This window comes from Cetorhinus maximus, chromosome 23 (assembly GCF_964194155.1).
Source record: "Cetorhinus maximus chromosome 23, sCetMax3.hap1.1, whole genome shotgun sequence".
In the NCBI taxonomy this organism is placed as follows: domain Eukaryota; kingdom Metazoa; phylum Chordata; class Chondrichthyes; order Lamniformes; family Cetorhinidae; genus Cetorhinus; species Cetorhinus maximus.
The window spans coordinates 25,026,930-25,047,525 of NC_135901.1; the positions used below are offsets into that span (position 1 = coordinate 25,026,930).

Below are 20,596 nucleotides of genomic sequence, written 5' to 3' on the forward strand. Positions count from 1 at the left end.
AAATGTTTGCTCCACATCCAGAGGGTTTCATCTGTTTAAAGCCACAAACAGAAAGGTCCAGTTTTCTCCTGGAGTTTGAGACAAATCAGCTTTCAAAATGATGCAGTTTCAGCCAATGAGGGAGAACTGGGCTCAGCTCCGCCCCTCATTCACTCCGATTGGGTGGAGGACAGCTGCACACGATCGGTCCGCCAGCCTCGCCCCCTCTTCCTATTGGTCCGGTGCCGATCAATCACTCGCTAGCCATTACAATCTGGAGCATGCGCAGTGCGGGTAATGTCCAGGGACGGACGCTTGTTTCTCCCATCTTCAGGCGGGAAGGAGGCGGATAAGCGGAGGCAGCGTTAGGGGCAGTGGGTGGGAGGAGAGGCTTCACAAACACCCAGTGGAGGCCTCAACGCCACAAACAAGAAGCTTCAGGTACTTCGTTTGCATTAACGGAGCGGTATCTTTCTCGGTGAAAGGCTCAGGTTAACGGCCGCCAACGGCATGGGGGTTGCGCATGCGCGGTCACCACTCTCCCTGTCAGCAGGAATGTCAGAGACAGAGTGAAACAGGCACAGAAACAGCCCCTTCGGCCCATCGTGTCCGTGCCGGCCATCAAGCACCTATCTATTTTCCAGCACCTGGCCCATAGCCCTGTATGCGATGACGTTTCAAGTGCTCATCTAAATACTTCTTAAATGTTGTGAGGGTTTCTGCCTTTACCACCCCCGTCAGGCAAGTGTGGTCCAGATTCCAGCCACCCTCTAGGGGAAAATAATGTTTCCTCAAATCCCCTCTAACCCTCCTGCCCCTTACCTTAAATCTATGCCCCCTGGCTATTGACACCTCCGCTAAAGGGAAAAGTTTCTTCCTATCTACACTATGCCCCTCATAATTTTGTATATCAATGTTGTGAATTTCTATCCTGGACTGACAGGGATGGATTTTGGAAACTACTTTTACAGGAGGTTAGAAGAGGGTTTGGAGACAAAAAACTCAAAACCAAACATAACATTAAGTCTCGATTAATCAGAACCTCAATATCATCGGCCTTTGAGTTTAAGCATCGAGTTCCAGGTCATCACCACTCACTGTGTAAAAAAAGCTTTTACTCTCATTCCCCCTGTACCTCTTGCTCAAAATCAAAATTTTCAATTTGTGTTCATAATCCTTTTACAATCAGATAATGGGAACTGTTTTTCTTTATGTGCCTTATCTAAACCTCTTATAAGCTTGTACACCTCTATGAACTCTCCTCAATCTCCTTTGCTCCAAGGAGAACAACCCCAGTTCTCCAACCTAACATTCCAACTAAAATCCCTCATCCCTCGAACCATTCTGGTAAATCTCCTCTGCACTCTCTCAAGGACCTTCACATCCTTCATTATGTGTGGTGACCACTGGTTTGCACAGACCCAGATGTTCTGTATTTGTGTCTGTGATGTCATCACACACCGACAATTGCGCGGTGACATCACCCCGCTCCCGGGTATTTCCACAACTGGAAGATTTTTCTCTGACTCCAGTGCTTCTGATATCTTTCCATCTGCAGGCTCCAGCAGGAGATTTTAAAATTGAAAACAGTGGAATTGCTATTCAACATCCATCTACAATTTAGAGCATTTAATGCTATGCTCTGTTATCTGTGAGAGGTTCCATGGCTCTGGGGCTGGTGTGACACCTTCACAGTGGATCTGAATCCATGTCCATCCATTGCTCTTTTTCACCTCTGCTCTCGCTGATCACCTCTCTGCTGTTGCCTAATTAATGGGTATATTTTAGTTATGTTTAGTATTTCACTGTTACTTTCACCGACCACGTAAAAATGCATTTTCCACGGCCGCCCTTCCCTCAACCATGTGCTGCTGGCTTACCAGTTTTATCTTCCCACAGTATCTTTCAGCCAGGAATTGTTTTTCCTGTGTTATGGTCCATTTCTCTTCCATTTCTGAGCTTATAATGACCATCAAATTCTGCACCATTTTTATTGCCCATAATTCATTAACACACTGAAATGTTAACTCTCCACAGATATTGCCTGACCTGCTGAGTATTTCCAGCATTTTCGTATTTTATTTCAGATTTCCATCAGTTGCAGTATTTTGCTGTTATTTTATTGCAGGTGGCACTCAGAGTTCAGAGACACAGGCAGACCAGTGAAGAGCCAGTTTGTAGCAGTGTGGCTGTTACAGAAGTCCCTGGCCTTCAGTGCAGGTCTATTTAATAGAATCAGAGTATGATAACAAAAAACAGGAGGCCCTTTAGCCCATCATGCCCATTCTGGTTCTCTGCAACACCAAATCAGTTAGCCCCACTCCCCTACCCATTCCTCATAGTCCAGCAATTGTGTTTTTCTCTTCAGGTGATTATCCAGTTCCCTTTTGAAAACCTTTTTTTGCATCAGTTTGAGCTGGAGGAGAAGCTGCTGGGTTTAACCCTAAGGACTTTGGAACACAGTCGGACCCAGAAATTTCCAATGTGAAATTGTCGAAGGAGGTAGATTTCAGGAGAGATAAGGTTGTTGAACGGACACTGTCCAGACAATGTAAAAGAGTATTATTTTAGGGAAAAGTATTTCTGTAGATGCTTTCAATCTACTTTACATATACATATTTTTAAAATTTATCCTTGGGATTGGGTGTCACTAACAAGGCCAGCAGCAGATATTGCCAATCCCCAGTTGCTTGTGGAGAAGATGATGTTTGACCTTCTTGAACCGCTGCAGTCCGTGTGGTGAAGGTGCTTCCTCAATGATGTTAGATGAGTAGTTACAGGTTATTCACCCAGCGATGATGAAGGAACAGTGATATATGTCCAAGTCAACAACAACAATGTGTGTTTATATCGTGCCTTTATGAACTAGAATATTCCAAGGCATTTCACAGAAATGTTTCAAAGCAACATTTGACACCGAGACACATCGAAAATGTTAGGGCAGGTGACCATATTTTGGCGAAATAGGTAGAAGCATCTTAAAGGAGGAAAGCGAAGTCGAGAGGCAAAGAGGTTTAGGGAGGAAATTCCTCAGTCGTGGAAGCTGAAGGTGTGGGAACAGTTAAAATCAAGAATGTTCAGGAGGTTGGAATTAGATGCGTGCAGATATCTCGGAGGGTTGTGAGGCGGAAGGAGATCACAGAGATAGGGAACAGTTGGGGAGGAATTTGAAAATAAGGCTATAAGTTTTAAAATGTAGGTGCTTCTTAAACAGGAACCTTTGTCAGTCAGTGAGCACAGAGATGATGGGTGAACAAAACTTAGTGTGAGTAAGCACACGGGCAGCAGATTACTGAGAGGTTGGCCACCCTGGAGAGTGTTAGGATAGTTAAGTCTAGAGGTAACAAAGGAATGGATGAGAGTTTCAGCAGCAGATGAGCTGAGACTAGGGTGGAGTCAGGCGATGTTACTGAGGTGGAAATAGGCAGTCTTGGTGATAACACTGAAATGTGATTGTAAACTCATCTCGGGGTCAGATATTACATAAAAATCATGAATAGTCTGGTTCAGCCTCAGACAGTTTTCAGGGAGAGGGATGGAGTTGGTGACTAGGGAGTGGAGTTTACCACAGGGACTGAAGACAATGTCTCCCAATATTTAAATGGAGGAAATTTCTTCTCATCCAGGACTGGATGTCAGGCAAGTCAGGATGGTGCGTGAGTTGGAGGGGAACTTGGAGTTGATGGTGTTCACATACACCTGTTACCCTGGTCCTTTCAAGTGGTGGAGGTTGAGGGTTTGGGAGTTTCTGTCAAAGTTATGGTTGAGTTGGTCTCTCATTTACTACCTGCCTCTCCCACTTCTCTCTCTCTCCTCCCATAGTGTCCAGAGTCTTGTGTAGGCCTAGAACGGGTGGCAGGTTCCCTTCCCTGCAGGACATTAGTGAACCAGTTGGGTTTTTACGACAATCAAGCAGTTTTCATGGTCACTTGTTCCTAGTTCCGGCTGCACAACTTACCAGATTCATTCAGCTCAGTTTCACAACCTGCCTTTGGTACATGTGGGTTCTATCACTCCCTATTTTCTGTTTTAAATCAATTGCATAGAAGATTAGAAGGGGAGGATTTGCAGTTCAGAAACTCAAACTAAACATCACATCAGGATCGGAATGAGTTGCCCAATTCATCAGGACCTGAATATCATCAGCCTTTGAACATGGAACCAAAAAGCACCATTCACTCTGTGGAAAAACTACGGAAATGTGGGGACTATGAGAATGGATTCAATTACCCATCTGAGCTGGAAATTCACCAGCGAATTCACACTGAGAAGAGGCCGTTCACCTGCTCTGAGTGCGGGAAGGGATTCACAAAGTCAAACTACCTGCGAAAACACCAGCGAGTTCACACTGGGAAGAGGCTGTTCACCTGCTCCGAGTGTGGGAAAGGATTCATTAATTCATCTGACCTGCTGACACACCGAAGAGTTCACACTGGGGAGAGGCCGTTCATCTGCCCCAAGTGTGGGAAGGGATTCGCTCAGTCATCCACCCTGCTTATACACCAGCGAGGTCACACTGGGGAGAGACCGTTCACCTGCTGTGTGTGTGGGAAGGGATTCACTTGTTCATCAAACCTGATGAGACACCAGCAAATTCACACCGACAAGAAATGCACAGACTGTGAGAAGTACTATAAAAGTATTGAGGAACTGATGTCCCATCAACGTTTTCACACTGAAGAGAGACCGTTCAGGTGCTCTCACAGCGGGGCTGGGTTCAGGCAAACATGTGAACTCACTGTACACCAGCGAATTCACACTGGGGAGAGACCGTTCCTCTGCTCCGAGTGTGGGAAGGGATTCACTCAGTCATCCAACCTGCTGAGGCATCAGCGAGTTCACACTGATGAGAGACCTTTTAAATGCCCAGACTGCGGAAAGTGCTATAAAAGTTCTGGGGAACTGATGCGCCATCAACGTGTTCACACTGATGTGAGACCATTCAGATGCTCTCAGTGTGGCACTGGGTTCAGGCAATCATCTCAGCTCGCTATACACCAGCAAGTTCACACTGGAGAGAGACCATTCATCTGTTCCATGTGTGGAAAGGGATTCACTCAGTCATCCCACCTGCAGAAACACCAGCGAGTTCACAGTGCGGAGAGACCATTTATCTGCTTCGTGTGTGGGAAGAGATTCACTTGGTCATCCACCCTGATGAGTCACCAGCGAGTTTACAAACAATTACAGTGACTGGATTTTGCTGTTAATCACATCCATGAACCATGTTCATTGCTGTCTATTTTTACTGACATTAATAAACTCCTGCCTAGTTATCATGGTTAGTTTTCTGGATAAAAGTCAAATAAATTAGATTTGTATTCAACACAGTGTGTTGAATCTTCTTAATATCTCTAACACATTAGTTCCTTTTGAAGTTCTCTCCTGTCTCCTCCATCCTCACCTCCCAACAAGTGTGAGGAGCTCATGGAGCTTCTTTGTCATGAAGATTGAGACAATCTGATCAGCTGCCTCTGCTGCTTCTCTCCTTTTCACTCGTCCACTGGGAAAAAACTATCTAAAGTTCTTCCTTCTCCGAGCCCTGAACTTGCATCTTTCTCCAATTTCTCTCCTACCTTTTAACTTCCTCAAAGTTCATCTTGTTCATGAGACCTGCCTTCTGCTCCCTTGACCCTATTCTCACTAAACTGCTGACCACCCAACTTCCCTCAACAATGGGGTCCTCCATTTATTAATGGAGACATGAAGTACAAAAGCAAGGAAGTCACACTGAATCTTTATAAATCACTTTTTAATCCTCAGCTCAAATATTGTGTTTAGTTCTGAGCATCACACTTCAGGAAAGATGTCAAGGCCTTGGAGAAAGTACACGGAAAATTGACCAGAATAGTATCAGGGATGAGAGGTTTCCGTTATGTGGAGAGACTGGAGAATCTGGGATGGTTCTCTTTGGAGCAGAGAAGATTAAGGAGTGATTTTAATAGAGGTGTGAGCATTTTTGAAGAATTTTCATCAAATAGGGAGAAATTGTTTCTATTGGCAGGATGGTTGGTAACTGCAGGACACAGATTTAAAATAATTGGCAAAAAATCCAGGATGGAGATGAGGAGAGATTATTTTACTCTGAGTTCTGATGATCTAGAACACATTGTCTGAATGACTGGTGGAAGCAGATCCAATAGTAACTTTCAAAAGTGATTTGGTCTTTTACTTCATAAGGAAAGATTTTTCAGGGCTTCGAAGAAAGATCAGGGGAGTGGGACAGAATGTCAACATTTTCAGAGAGATAGTACAGACAAAATGAGCTGAATGGCCACCTTGTGAGCTCTATGATTTGATCGTAAGGTGTTTATTATGAATCATCATCCTATTATAGAATCATAGAATCTCATCAGTGTACAACACAGAAGGAGGCCACTTGGTTCATCGAATCTGCACTGGCTCTTTCAAAGAGCAATCCGGTTAATCCCACTCTCCCCACTCTTTCCCCATATCCCTGGACAAGGATTCAGCCGATTATCTGGCCTGTCAAGACACAAGCCCAGTCACACTGGGGAGAAACCATGTTAATGTGGGGACAGTGGAAAGGGATTAAAGTACTCATTTGAGTTGGAAATTCATCAGCACAAACATACCAGGGAGAGGCCGTTCACCTGCTCCATGTGTAGGAAAGGATTCGCTTAGTCATTCAGCTCTCAAACACACCAGCAAGTTCATACTGGAGAGAGAGAGGGTTTAAATGCTTAGAATGTGACAAAAGATTTAAAAGCCGGTTCTTGTTTTTATTGGTGGACATGGCCTAATGGACTACTTTCTGAGGCCCAATTGCTGCTGCAGAAAAAGCTCGTGAAAAGGTCAGTGTTCATGTTTTCTGAAAAGCTGATTTCTTCAATAATCAGGATCATAATGTATTAATAATCAGGATTGTAATATATTAATAGTCAGGATAATATATTAAAAATCAAGATCATAATATATTAATAATCAGAATCATAATGTATTAATAGGATCATAATACATTAATAATCAGGAAAATATATTCATAATCAGCATCATAGTGTATTAATAATCAGAATCCTATTGCATCAATAAAGAGGATCCTATTACATTAATAATCAAGATTCCATTACATTAATAGTCTGGTGCCTATTTCATCAACAATCAGGACCTTATTGTATAAATAATCATCTTATGAGATTAATAATCAGGATTCTATTACACTAATAATCAGGATCTAATTACATTTAATTACACAGTTCCATTTGCATTAATCATTAGCTGCCTATTGGTTCAATTATCAGGAAATTATTGCAATTATCAGGATGCCAATGCATTAATAATCAGAATTATTTCAATTAATAATCAGAGTCCTATGGCATCAATAATCAGGATCCTATTACGTTAAAGTCATTTTCCAATTGTGTCCAGAATCAGGATCCTATAAGATGAATAACCAGGAGGCTATTATATTAATAATCAGAGCCCAAGTACATCAACAATCCCTCCAACCCCACTCAACAGTTTGTGTACCCTCAAATTTTCACTCTGGGGTCACACAAAGTCTGAGGCATTAAAATGGGGTCACACTGGGAAAACATCTGGGAAGCACTGATTTAAACAACCTCTTTCTGGAGTTAAATGCACTTATCTCATGACTCATCTCACTATCAATGTCACATCTCCCTGTTCTATCTCCCTGATAGAAGTTATTATTATTCATGGTTATCAGGTGTCGTTGTGGGCTTACCCTTGTTCTGCTATTATCACATTCTGCTTTCTTACCTTAATGCTACTATCAGCACCTTTTTTAGCCCTTACCATTAACACTCCCTTTGTCCTTTTGATCATGACATCTTTGTCAATCTCTCCTTTACCCCCACCTATCGCTAGCCTTCTATCCAGCTTCACCTGCTCCACCCCCCTTAAACAGTATAAATTTCATCACATTTCTACTTCTCTCCAGCTCTGAAGAAGGGTCATATGGACTCTAAACATTAACTCTGTTTCTCTCTCTATAGATGCTGCTAGGCCTGCTGAGTTTTTCCAGAATTTTCTGTTTTTGTTTCAGATTTCCAGCATTGCAGTATCTTGCTTTCAATTTCAGGGAGATGTGACATTGATAGTGAGATGAGTCATGAGATAAGTGCATTTAAGTCCAGAAAGAGGTTGTTCAAATCAGTGCTTCCCAGATGTTTTCCCAGTGTTACCCCATTGTAGTTCGGGTGGGGGTGGTGGTGGTGAGTGCTCAATCACGTTTGGAGGGGTTAAATGATATGTGTTTTCTATTGCATTACATTTTCTATTACAATCACAAAAAAGTCTGGAACTCGGATGGGAATATGGATTGGTGTTAGATGAGAAGATCTGGCTCAGTGTATTACTGCAGGAAGTCTAAAAACCAGAGTCACGGTATTTCAGAACTGATTCCTGTGCTGGCAGCAATCCCACTGCTAACTGTTGATAAGGCTCCAGTGGTGCTGTAGGATGATGCACACAAGGAATTTGTAAACTATCTGAGGGTCATAGTGAGGGGAGAGGAAGGGATCTGGAAAGCTGCAGACTCTTCATGGTGTTCCAGGAGAAGTGGGGTCTGGTTGTGTAGATGTCAGGTTTTACACGCACATGGTCAGCCTGTGATACACGCTGGATGAAGAATCTCTGAATGAAGAATCTCTCTCTCTCTTTCCATGGACACACCAACACCCACACAAACAGATACACATAGGGAAACTTCCTGTCCAATTGGGTGGACACCAACCAACCTGACTAACACTGGGGATAAAGTATTGGTGCCTGTAAGGGCCACATTGTTTGAGAAATTCAAAGAAACATTACCCTCCAAAGACTACAAGCAGTTTTGCCCATGTAATTCCACCTCTTTCTCTGAACCTTAAATCTATACTGAACAACATTTGGCACAGAGGCAACAACAAAACATTAACATTGAGCAATCTATTGCCACCCTGGGTTATCAGCCCCATTTAGAGATAGTGTACAATACAGGGCATAATCCTGGGATAATTACAGCCACTAACTTTCCTCTTGTAATTACAGGAGATGCAAATTCTTCTATATTGATGGTCCAGTTGATGAAGAGAATTCTAAGGTGGGTTACAAGGAGAAAGAGTATAATGTTGTTTTGACTCTGTAGTCCAATATTTCTCTGACTTTGATCATTGCTGCTGCAATGTCATAGGACATATATTGCACAATATCTAAAAGGAGCCATAAATATTGCACAACTTCACAATTTACAACATTACTCCTGATGTTCATGTGTTCCCTAGCTTTCTTTTCCATTAGTTTCATTTACAGATTTACAAGCGATGGACTTGCTACCATCTCGAACAAAACTGTTTTCACCACTAAGGCTCCGCTCTTATTTAATGGTCTTCATGATATCATCGTACCAGGACTGGATGACATTATCTTAATGATCCACATCGATAGCAACAGGAACTATTATTATACCTGAGCACATTATCTAGGCTGACAGTGTGACATTGAGGGACTGCTACACTGTGAAAGACAGTGTCCTTCAGATGGAACTTGTGGAGGCTCTGGCCACAATGTTGTAATTCTCCTTATATAGTAGTGGTGCCAAAGGACTGACAGGTTGCAAATGTTACACCCCTGTTCATAAACACAGCAATTACAGCCAATCAGCTTAACATCAGTGGTGGGGCAATGATGAAGCTAATAATCCGGGCTAAATTCAATTGCCACTTGGAAAAGTATGGATTAATAAATGGAAACCAACATGAATTTGTTAAAAGCAATTTGTATTTGACCAACTTCATCAAGCAAGAGTGTATAAAGTACTGGAGTTGATGCCTTGGTGGATAAAATGGTGGCTAGTATAGTACCACACAATAGACTTGTCAGCAAAGTTGAAACCCATCAGATTAAAAGGGTAGTGGCTGCCTGTATATTAAACTGGTTCAGGAACAGAAATCAGAAACGTTTGTTTTTCAGGATGGAGGGAAGTTTTCAGCAGTGTGACCCCAGCATTCAGTGTTGGCACTACTGCTCTCTTTAATATATATCAATGATGTGGACTTGGGTACACAGGGCAGAATTTCAAAATTTGCATGTGTTTCAAAACTCAGAAATATAAGAAACAGTGAGGAGGATAATAACAAACTTCAGGAGGACAGGGAGACACTGGTGAAAATGGCAGACACATAACGGATTAAATGCTTACACCATACTGCTTGGCACATCTTACATTCTTACCAACTTTGGGAACATTGTCTGAATGGTTAGGATGGTGAGGCATAAAGCAGATGGGAAATGGATTTAGAAACAGTATAAAGAAGAAATTAATAGGGAAAATACAAGCAACAAGTGCCCATGGAAATAAAAATGAGATTGACTGAATGCAAAAACAAAAGAAACAAAACTAGAAGACAGAAAACAGTAGTTACTTAAGATTATTGGAATTAATCTGTCTGGTAAACCATCAGCCATAAGGCATTTGACTGAAATAAATGTGTGTGATGTAACAATCATGAAATACACAAATAATTCCAGTATATGTTATATTGCTAACAGGTCAATGAAGGCTTGGATCATACAGAGCCAGAGGATCTGCGGTTTCACAACCATCAGTGTGTTATACAATATAAGAGACCATTTTTCATAGGCACTGATTTGTGTCAGTAATATTTGTGCATTCCTGTTTTGATTGTATGGAAATTACAGCTGTGTTTTGGGACTAAATTGGACACTCGAGCATAGAAATGTCAGCAATCATCCATTTTAATGTGAGGACAGTTAACACTCTTGTGAAGGGTTTTGGAACGTTTTTATACCGTTAAGCTGCTATAAAATTTCAAGTCATTGACTGTGGGAAGGGAGTAAACTCCCTGTCAGAGTTGCAAACTCATGATACAGTCACACCACAGATTGACCGCTCAGCAGCTGAATGTGGAAAGAGATGCACTTGGTCATCCCATTTACTGACAAAGCAGCACAGTCACATCAGAGAGCGGCTGTTGACATATTTCATGAGAGCAAGGGCATTTTATTATTTTTCCAACTGTTCAAAGGGTTTCATGCATGATCAGCACATTTTTACTGTAGAGAGTCTTTTTAAATGTTCCATTTGATAGGAAAAGACTCACTTGTTCATCGCACCTGCTGACATACTAGTGAGCTCACATGTGAGTTCAACAGGGGATGGATTCTACAATTATTTCTACTGTTTTGGTGACTCTTAATTCCTGACCAATTCCAATTCCCCTTCTTTGGAAGTGGATAATGGCCCGTGCATTTGGGTTCCTCTATAACCTGTTTTCTAATTTTATTTGTGGTTCTTTAGTCCCAGTCTGCACCCGGTAACAGCAAAGAAATCACGAAAACCATGTCTTATCTACAATGGCGGGATATTTCCCCAGCAGCCCGCGCGGCTGAGAATGTCCCCCATCGAGACCACAGGAGGCCAGTGCGCAAGTGCAGGACAGCCCAGTGTTTGGAGCATGCGCAGTGGGAGTGATAGCGAAGGGAACGTACCTGAATGTCGTCTCTGCAGCCAATAAGGTAACTGCGTGTCGGAGGGAGCGATGAGCGCAGTGAGTGGATGGAAAGGCTCCGTGAACACCCAGTGAAAGTGTCAAACGCAGAATAAGAAGCTCTCAGCCCAGTATCGGGTTTCCTGGAGCCGCTGAGCTTCCTGTGGTCACTGGCCCGGGTTAACGGCCGCCATGTTGCGCGGGATCAATGTGCAGCAGGGCGCATGCGTGGTCATCCCTGTCCCTGTCAGCAGGAGGAAAGAATGTTGTGCATTTCGATCCTGGACTGATAGGGATGGATTTTGGAAACTCCTTTTACGGCGGGCGGGCGGGATGGGGGGGGGGGTGCGGAGAGAGAGAGATTGGGCGGGGGGGAGAGAGAGAGAGATTGGGCGGGGGGGTGGAGACAGAGAGATTGGGCGGGGGGGGGTGGGGAGACAGAGAGATTGGGCGGGGGGGGGTGGGGAGACAGAGAGATTGGGCGGGGGGGGTGGGGAGACAGAGAGATTGGGCGGGGGGGGGGGGGGGGCAGAGAGATTGGGCGGGGGGGGGGGGGGGGGCAGAGAGATTGGGCGGGGGGGGGGGGGCCAGAGAGATTGGGCGGGGGGGGGTGGGGAGACAGAGAGATTGGGCGGGGGGGGGTGGGGAGACAGAGAGATTGGGTGGGGGGGGGTGGGGAGACAGAGAGATTGGGCGGGGGGGGGTGGGGAGACAGAGAGATTGGGCGGGGGGGGTGGGGAGACAGAGAGATTGGGCGGGGGGGGGGCCAGAGAGATTGGGCGGGGGGGGGCCAGAGAGATTGGGCGGGGGGGGGCCAGAGAGATTGGGCGGGGGGGGGGCCAGAGAGATTGGGCGGGGGGGGGACAGAGATTGGGGGGGGGGGGGGAAACAGAGAGATTGGGTGGGGGGGGGGACAGAGAGATTGGGCGGGGGGGGGGAGACAGAGAGATTGGGCGGGGGGGGAGAGAGACAGAGATTGGGCGGGGGGGGGAGAGAGAGAGAGATTGGGCGGGGGGGGGAAACAGAGAGATTGGGCGGGGGGTGGGGGGGACAGGGAGATTGGGCGGGGGGGTGGGGGGGACAGGGAGATTGGGCGGGGGGTGGGGGGGACAGGGAGATTGGGCGGGGGGGGGAACAGAGAGATTGGGCGGGGGGGGAGACAGAGAGATTGGGCGGGGGGGGGAGACAGAGAGATTGGGCGGGGGGGGGAGAGAGAGAGAGATTGGGCGGGGAGGGGGAGAGAGATGGGGGGGGGTGGGAGAGAGATTGGGCGGGGGGGGAGAGATTGGGGTGGTGGGGGGAGAGATTGGGGCGGGGGGGAGAGATTGGGGGGGGAGAGAGATTGGGGCGGGGGGGGAGAGATTGGGCGGGGGGGAGAGATTGGGGCAGGGGGGGCGGAGAGAGATTGGGGCAGGGGGGAGAGAGAGATTGGGGCAGGGGGGAGAGAGAGATTGGGGCGGGGGGGGAGAGAGAGATTGGGGCGGGGGGGGAGAGAGAGATTGGGGCGGGGGGGGAGAGAGAGATTGGGGCGGGGGGGGAGAGAGAGATTGGGGCGGGGGGGGAGAGAGAGATTGGGGCGGAGGGGGAGAGAGAGATTGGGGCGGAGGGGGAGAGAGAGATTGGGGCGGAGGGGGAGAGAGAGATTGGGGCGGGGGGGGAGAGAGAGATTGGGGCGGTGGGGGGAGAGAGAGATTGGGGCGGGGGGGGAAAGAGAGATTGGGTGGGGGGGGAGATTGGGCGGGGGGGAGAGATTGGGCGGGGGAGATTGGGGGGCGGTGGGATTGGGGGAGGATGGGGGCGGAGATTGGGGGGCGGCGGGATTGGGGGGAGGATGGGGGCGGGGATTGGGGGGTGGGGGAGGGGGGAGAGAGAGAGGGGAAGGGGAGGGAGAGAGGGGAGCAGGGGGAGGAAGAAGGATTGGGTCGGGGGAGGAGGATCAGGAGGGGAGGATTTGCCAACGGAAATTTAAAGCCAAGCACTACATCAGGACTGATAGAATCATTCGATTTAACAGGACCTGGATATTATTGGCCTTTGAGTGTAAGCATTGAGTTCCAGGTCATTACCATTCACTGTGTAAAATTTCTTCCTCACAATCCCCCTGTAGATCTTAAAACTGTTTCCCCTAATCATTTTGTGGTCTGCTAATGGGAACAGCTTTTCTTTATCTACCTTATTTAAATCTATTATAAATTTGTCCACCTCTATCAAATCTTCAATCTCCTTTGTTCCAAGAAGAACAACCCCAGTTTCTCCAACCTAACATTGCAATTATAATCCCCCATTCTGGTAAATCTCCCCTGCACCCTCTCAAGGACCATCACATCCTTCATAATATGTGGTGATCACTGGTTTGCACAGACCCAGATGTTCTGTGTTCGTGTCTGTGATGTCATCACACATCGACAATTGCACGGTGACATCACCCCCACTCCCCGGGTATTTCCTCAACTGGGAGACTTTTCTAAGTGACTCCAGTGCTTCTGATATATTTCCATCTGCAGGCTCCAACAGGAGATTTTAAAATTGAAAACAGTGAAATCGTTTCAGAAGTGAGTCACTCACCATCCTGACTTGGAAATATATCGCCGTTCCTTCACTTTCGTTAGGTCAAAATCCTGGAATTCCCTTCCAAGCAGCACTGTGGGTGTACCTACACCACATGGACTGGAGCAGTTCAAGAAGGCAGCTCACCACCACCTTCTCAAAGGCAATTAGGGATGGGCAATAAATGTTGGCCCAGCCAGCAAAGTCCACATCCCATGAATGAATAAAAAAGTAAGTATTTTTGACCATTCATCTAAAATTTAGAGCTTTTGATGTTGTGCTTTGTTACCTGTGAGAGGTTCCATGGCTCTGGAGCTGGTGTGGCTCCTTTACTGTGGATCTGAAACCATGTCCATCCATTGCTCTGTTTCAACTCTGCCCTTTCTGATCATCTCTCTGCCATTGTCTAACTTCCTCTGTCTCTAATAATGGATGTATTTTAGTTATGTTTAGTATATTTTACTGTTACTTCTGCCGACAATGTCTAAATGAGGTTTCTGCTACTGCCCAACCCCCGACCTGCTGGCTTCCCAGCTTTATCTTCCCACAGTATCTTTCATGGTCAGGAATTGTTTTTCCTGCACTATGGCCCGTTTCTCTTCTGTTTTTGAGCTTATATTGACCATTAAATTCTGCGTCATTTTTAATACCCGTAGTTCATTTTGCAGACTGAAACGTTAACTTTGATTCTCTCTCCACAGATGTTGCCTGAGCTGCTGAGTTTTTCCAGCATTTTCTCTTTGTATCTCAGATTTCCAGCACTGCAGAATTTGCTATTATTTTATTGCAGGCGTTGCTCACAGAACTGAGTCTAGAAACACAGGTGGACCAGTTAAGAGCTGGTTTGTAGCAGGGTCGACAGTGGCTGCAGAAGTTCGTCCCTGGCCTCCAGTGTAGGCCCATTTTCATTGAGTTATAGAATCACCGAGTGATTGCAATACATAAGGAGGCTATTTAGCCCGTTGCCCCGTGCTGGTTGTCTGCGAGAGCAACTCAGTTAGACCCACTCCCCTGCCCTTCCCTCATAGTCCAGTGATTGTGATTTTCACTTCAGGCGTTTATCCAATTTCCTTTTGAAAGCCTTTGTTATATCAGTTTGAGCTGGAGGGGCGATGGAGGAGAAGCTGCTGGGTTTATAACCCCAAGGACTTTGGAACCCAGTCGGACCCAGCAATTTCCGATGTGAAATTGTCGAGGGAGGTAGATTCCAGGAGAGATCAGGTTGCAAAAGGATATTGTTCCAGAACAAGTATTTCTGTGGATGCTTTTACTCTATTTTACATATGCACATTTTTAAAATGTATTCTTGGATTTGGGAGTCACTAACAAGACCAGCAGCAGATATTACCCATCCCCAGTTACCTGTGGAGAAGATAATGTTTGACCTTCTTGAACCGCTGCAGTCCATGTGGTGAAAGTGCTCCCATAATGCTGTTAGATAAGGAGTTTCAGGTTATTCATCCAGTGATGAGGAAGGAACAATGATACATGTCCAAATCAACAGCAATAATTTGTATTTGTATAGTGCCTTTCAATATAATGAAACACTCCAAGGTGTTTCATAGAAATGTTACAAAGCACCTTTGACACGGAGCCCCATAAGGAGATATTAGGGCAGGTGACCCAAAGGTCGGTTGAAGAGGAGGGGGGGGAAGGTGGAGAGGTTTAGGGAGGAAATTCCAGAGCTTGGCACCTAGGCAACTGAAAGAAAGGCCACCGAAGGCCTTTTAAAATCAGGGATGCTCAGGAGGTCGGATTAGAGGAGAACATATATCTTGGAGAGTTGTAAGGCTAGAGGAGATCACAGAGATAGGGAGTGGTGAGATTATGGAGGGATTTGAAAACAAGAATGAGAAACTTAAAGTGTAGGTGCTTCTTAACCTGGAGTATTTGTAGGTCAGTGAATACAGGAGTGATGGGTGAACAAGACTTGGTGCGAGTAAGCACACGGACAGCAGAGTTTTGAATGACCTCAAGATTACGAGGAGGTTGAATGTGGGAGGCCGGCCAGCAGTGTGTTAGGATATTTAAGTCTCGAGATAACTAAAGAATGGATGAGAGTCTCAGCAGCAGATGAACTGAGACTAGGGTGGAGTCGGGTGATGTTACTGAGGTGGAAACAGGCGGTCTTGGTGATTCTAGATTTTACCCTATTTATACCTTTCTCTGTTGCCTTGTTTCTACTCTTTGATTTACCACATCTTCCCAATTTTTTATTATTCCTGTCAAAATGGACAATTTCACATTTTCCCACATTATACCCCATTTGCCAAATTATTGCCCACTGACCTCACCTATCTATATCCCTTTGTAGCCTCCTTACATCGTCTTCACAACTTCCTTTCCTACCAATTTTTGTATTATTAGCAAATTTAGCAACCATACCATCGGTCCCTTCATCCCAGTTATTTACATAAATCGTAAGAAGTTGAGGCCGCAGCACTGATCCCTGTGACACCCCACTCATTACAGCTTGCCAACCAGAAAATGACCCATTTATGCCTACTCTCTGTTTCTGTTGACCAGCCAATCTTCCATCCATGCCAATATGTTACCCACTACACCGCAACTTTTATTTTCCACCATAATCTTTGATGTGGCACCTTAGCAACTGTGTTCTGGAAATCTAAGTACAGTGCATTCACCGAGACGGATGGAGTCAGTGGCTCGGGAGTGGAGCTTGTTGCTGGACTGAAGACAATGGCTTCAGTCTTCCCAATATTTAAATGGAAGTGATTTCGGCTCATCCAGTACTGGAAATCAGACAAGTCAGGATAGTGTGTGACCTAGAGAGGAACTTGGAGGTAATGGTGTTTGCATACACCTCCTACCCTGGTCGTTCTGGGTAGTGGAGATTGATGGTTTGGGAGATTCTGTCAAAATTCTGGTTAGTTGTAGGTATATAAAACTCCCCTTAATCCCCTGCCTCTCCCACCTCTCTATCTCTCTCTCTCCCTCTTCCCATAGAGGCTAGAGTCTTGTGTAGGCCCAAATTGGGTGACAGTTTCCCTTCTCTGAAGGACATCAGTGAACCAGTTGGGTTTTTATGATAGTCCAGCAGCTTTGATGGTTATTTTTTCCTCGTGCCGGCCCCACAAATTATCAGATTCATTCAGCTCAATTTCACAACCTGCCTTTGTGTTTTTGTGGGTTCTCTCTCACTCCCTTTTTTCTGTTTTCAATAAATTTCACAGGGTATTAGAAGGAGGATTTGCAGTCGGTAAACTGAAACCAAATATCACATCAGGATCTGACGGTGACGCCCAATTTATCGTAACTTGAATATCATTGGAGTTAGAACATGGAAGGAGAAAGCACCATTCACAGCGGGGAGAAACCGTACACGTGCTCTGTGTGTGGACAAGGCTTCAACCGATCATCTGATCTGTCGAAACACCAGTGCATTCACATTAGAGAGAGGCTGTTCACTTGCACTGAGTGTGGAAAGGGATTCACTCGGTTATTCACCCTGCTGAGACACCAGCGAGTTCACACTGGGGAGAGACCATTCACATGCCCTGAGTGTGGGAAGGGATTTACTCAGTCATCAACCCTGCTGACACACCAGCGCACCCACACGGGGGAGAGGCCATTTACCTGTCCTGAGTGTGGAAAGGGATTCATTAATTCAACCAATTTGCTGACACATCAGCGAGTTCATACTGGGGAGAGGCCATTCACCTGCCCTGCATGTGGGAAGGGATTCAATAATTCATCTAACCTACTCAGACACCAGCGAGTTCACACTGGGGAGAGGCCATTTACCTGCTCCGTGTGTGATAAGGAATTTACTCAGTTATCCCACCTGCTGAGACACCAGCGAGTTCACACTGGGGAGACACCGTTCACCTGTTCTGATTGTGGGAAGGAATTCAGTCAGTTATCCCACCGGCTAAGACACCAGCGAGTTCACACTGGGGAGAGGCCATTCATCTGCTTCGAGTGTGGAAAGGGATTCACTCAGACAAATGATTTGCTGAGACACCAGCGAATTCACACTGGGGAGAAGCCATTCACCTGCTCCGAGTGTGGGAAGGGATTCACTCAGGCAACTGATTTGCTGAGACACCAGCGAGTTCACACTGGGGAGAAGCCATTCACCTGCTCTGAGTGCGGGACAGGATTCACTCGGTTATCCAACCTATTGGATCACCAGCGAGTTCACACTGGGGAAAAGCCGTTCACCTGCTCTGAATGTGGGAAGAGATTCACTCGGTCATCCAGCCTGCAGAAACACCAGCGAGTCCACACTGAGAAAAGTCCTTCCACTTGCACAGAGTCTGGGGAGGGACTCATTCAGTTATCCAACCTGCAGACACACCGACAAGTTCACACTGAATCAAGTCCTTCCACCTGCACAGAGTCTGGGGAAGGACTCATTCAGTTATCCAGCCTGCAGAAACACCAGCGAGTTCACACTGAGGAAAGTCCTTCCACTTGCACAGAGTCTGGGGAGGGACTCATTCAGTCATCCAGCCTGAAGACACACCGACAAGTTCACACTGAGCAAAGTCCTTCCACTTGCACAGAGTCTGGGGAGGGACTCATTCAGTCATCCAGCCTGCAGAAACACCAGCGAGTCCACACTGAGGAAAGTCCTTCCATTTGTACAGAGTCTGGGGAGGGACTCATTCAGTCATCCACCCTGCAGAAACACCAGCAGGTCCGCACTGAGGAAAGTCCTTCCACCTGCACAGAGTCTGAGGAGGGACTCATTCAGTCATCCAGCCTGCAGACACACCGACAAGTTCACACTGAGGAAAGTCCTTCCACCTGCACAGAGTCTGGGGAGGGACTCATTCAGTCATCCACCCTGCAGAAACACCAGCAGGTCCGCACTGAGGAAGGTCCTTCCACCTGCACAGAGTCTGGGGAGGGACTCATTCAGTTATCCAACCTGTTAACACACCAGCGAGATCACACTGACGAGAGACCTTTTAAATGTCCAAACAGTAAGAAGTGCTCTAAAAGTTCCCTGGAGCTAAGGTACCATCAAGGTGTTCATAATGACGAGAGACCGTTCAGGTGCTCTCACTGCGGGACTGAGTTCAGGCAATCATCTGACCTCAGTGAACACCAATGCACTCACTCTGGGGAGAGACCCTTCACTTTCCCCGAGTGTGGAAAAGGACTCACTCAGTCACCCAAACTGCAGACACGCCAGCGCACTCGCACTGGGGAGAGGCCGTTCACCTGCCCCGATTGTGGGAAGGGATTCACCCAGTCATCCAACCTGCTGAGACACCAGCGAGTTCACACTGGGGAGAGACCGTTCACCTGCTCTGATTGTGGGAAGGGATTCACTGAGTTGTGCAACTTGCTGACACACCAACGAGTTCACACTGGGGAGAGGCCGTTCGCCTGCTCCGAGTGTGGAAAGAGATTTATTAATTCAGCCAACAAGCTGAGACACCAGCGAGTTCACACTGGAGAGAGACCGTTCACCTGCTCCGAGTGTGGGAAGGGATTCACTCAGTTATCACATCTACTGCGACATCAGCATGTGCACACTGGGGAGAAACCGTTCACCTGCCCGGTGTGTGGGAAGGGATTCACTCAGTTATCGCACCGGCTAAGACACCAGCGTGTTCACACTGGGGAGAAACCGTTCACCTGCTCCGTGTGTGGGAAGGAATTCACTCAGACAAATGACCTGCTGAGACACCAGCGAGTTCACACTGGGGAGAGACCATTCATGTGCTCCGAGTGTGGGAATCAATTCGCTCAGTTGTCCACCCTGCTGAAACACCAGCGAGTTCACACTAGGAAGAGGTCATACACCTGCTCCAAGTGAGAAAAGGGCTTCTCTTGGTCACCCAACCTGCTTCGACACACCAGCGATTTCACATTGGGCAAGACCTTTTAAATTCCTGGACTGTGGGAAGTGAAATAAAAGTTCTTGGGAACTGTTCTATCTACATGTTCACACTGAAGAGAGACCGTTCAGGTGCTCTCACTGCAGATCTGTATCCAGGAAATCATTTCAATTCACTGTACACCAGGAATTTCACAGTGGGGAGAGACCATCCACTTGCTTGGAATGTGGGAAAGAATTTGCTGAGACACCAGCGAGTTCACAAGTAACTACAGTGATTGGATTTTGCTGTTAATCATAATTAGGACTGAAGCATGTCCATTGGGTCTGTTTCTGTTGATGTTAATAAACTCCAGCCCAGTTATAGGGGCTAATATTCTGGATAAAAGTCAAATAAATCAGCTTTGAATCAAATACACTATGTCAAGTCTTTTAAATATCTCTAACACAAGTTAGAAGTGCTCTCCCTCTCCCCATCTCCTCCATCCTCACCTCCAACAACATGTGTGAGGAGCTCATGGAGTTTCTTCGTTACTGAGATTGAGACAATCCGATCAGCTGCCTCTGCTGCTTCTCTCTCTTCTAGTAGCCCACCGGGACAAACTGCCTCTAAAATTCCCTCTTGTCTGAGCCCTGAACCTCCATCTTTCTCCAGTTTCTCTCTCGTATCCCCTCATGTGCTCATCTTGTCCATCAGACTGCTCACAAGGGGCTGAATGGCCTCCCTCTGCTGTAACAATCTGTCATCAACCCTGTTACTACTAAACTGCTGATCACCCAC

At 46.3% G+C, this 20,596-nt stretch overlaps 3 protein-coding genes across 5 annotated transcripts in view; 2 read left to right on the forward strand and 1 right to left on the reverse strand.

Moving 5' to 3' along the window:
- LOC144697903 (uncharacterized) overlaps positions 1-20,596 on the reverse strand; it is a 60,947-nt gene that overhangs the window by 14,255 nt on the left and 26,096 nt on the right. The gene's annotated exons all lie outside the window — the stretch shown is intronic.
- Positions 293-5,300, forward strand: LOC144697024 (uncharacterized). 3 transcript variants are annotated; one of them, XM_078568797.1, is made up of 2 exons: positions 293-420; positions 4,026-5,300. In XM_078568797.1, the coding sequence occupies exon 2, from the start codon at positions 4,135-4,137 to the stop codon at positions 5,170-5,172; it is 1,038 nt and encodes a 345-aa protein (XP_078424923.1). In that variant the 5' UTR covers positions 293-420; positions 4,026-4,134; the 3' UTR covers positions 5,173-5,300. The 3 variants fall into 3 exon arrangements, with proteins under 3 accessions (XP_078424923.1, XP_078424922.1, XP_078424924.1); XM_078568796.1 differs by having other exon boundaries at positions 386-420; positions 2,017-5,300; XM_078568798.1 differs by lacking the exon at positions 293-420 and adding an exon at positions 1,519-2,505 and having other exon boundaries at positions 4,034-5,300.
- On the forward strand, positions 17,211-20,229 carry LOC144696906 (uncharacterized). Its single transcript, XM_078568622.1, has one exon. It carries the CDS (start codon positions 17,302-17,304, stop codon positions 19,792-19,794), a length of 2,493 nt encoding a protein of 830 aa, XP_078424748.1. The 5' UTR covers positions 17,211-17,301; the 3' UTR covers positions 19,795-20,229.

Excerpts from the sequence above, each read along its gene's own strand:
- LOC144696906 (XM_078568622.1), top strand. The coding sequence starts at position 17,302 with ATGGAAGGAGAAAGCACCATTCACAGCGGGGAGAAACCGTACACGTGC.
- LOC144697024 (XM_078568797.1), top strand. The coding sequence starts at position 4,135 with ATGGAACCAAAAAGCACCATTCACTCTGTGGAAAAACTACGGAAATGT.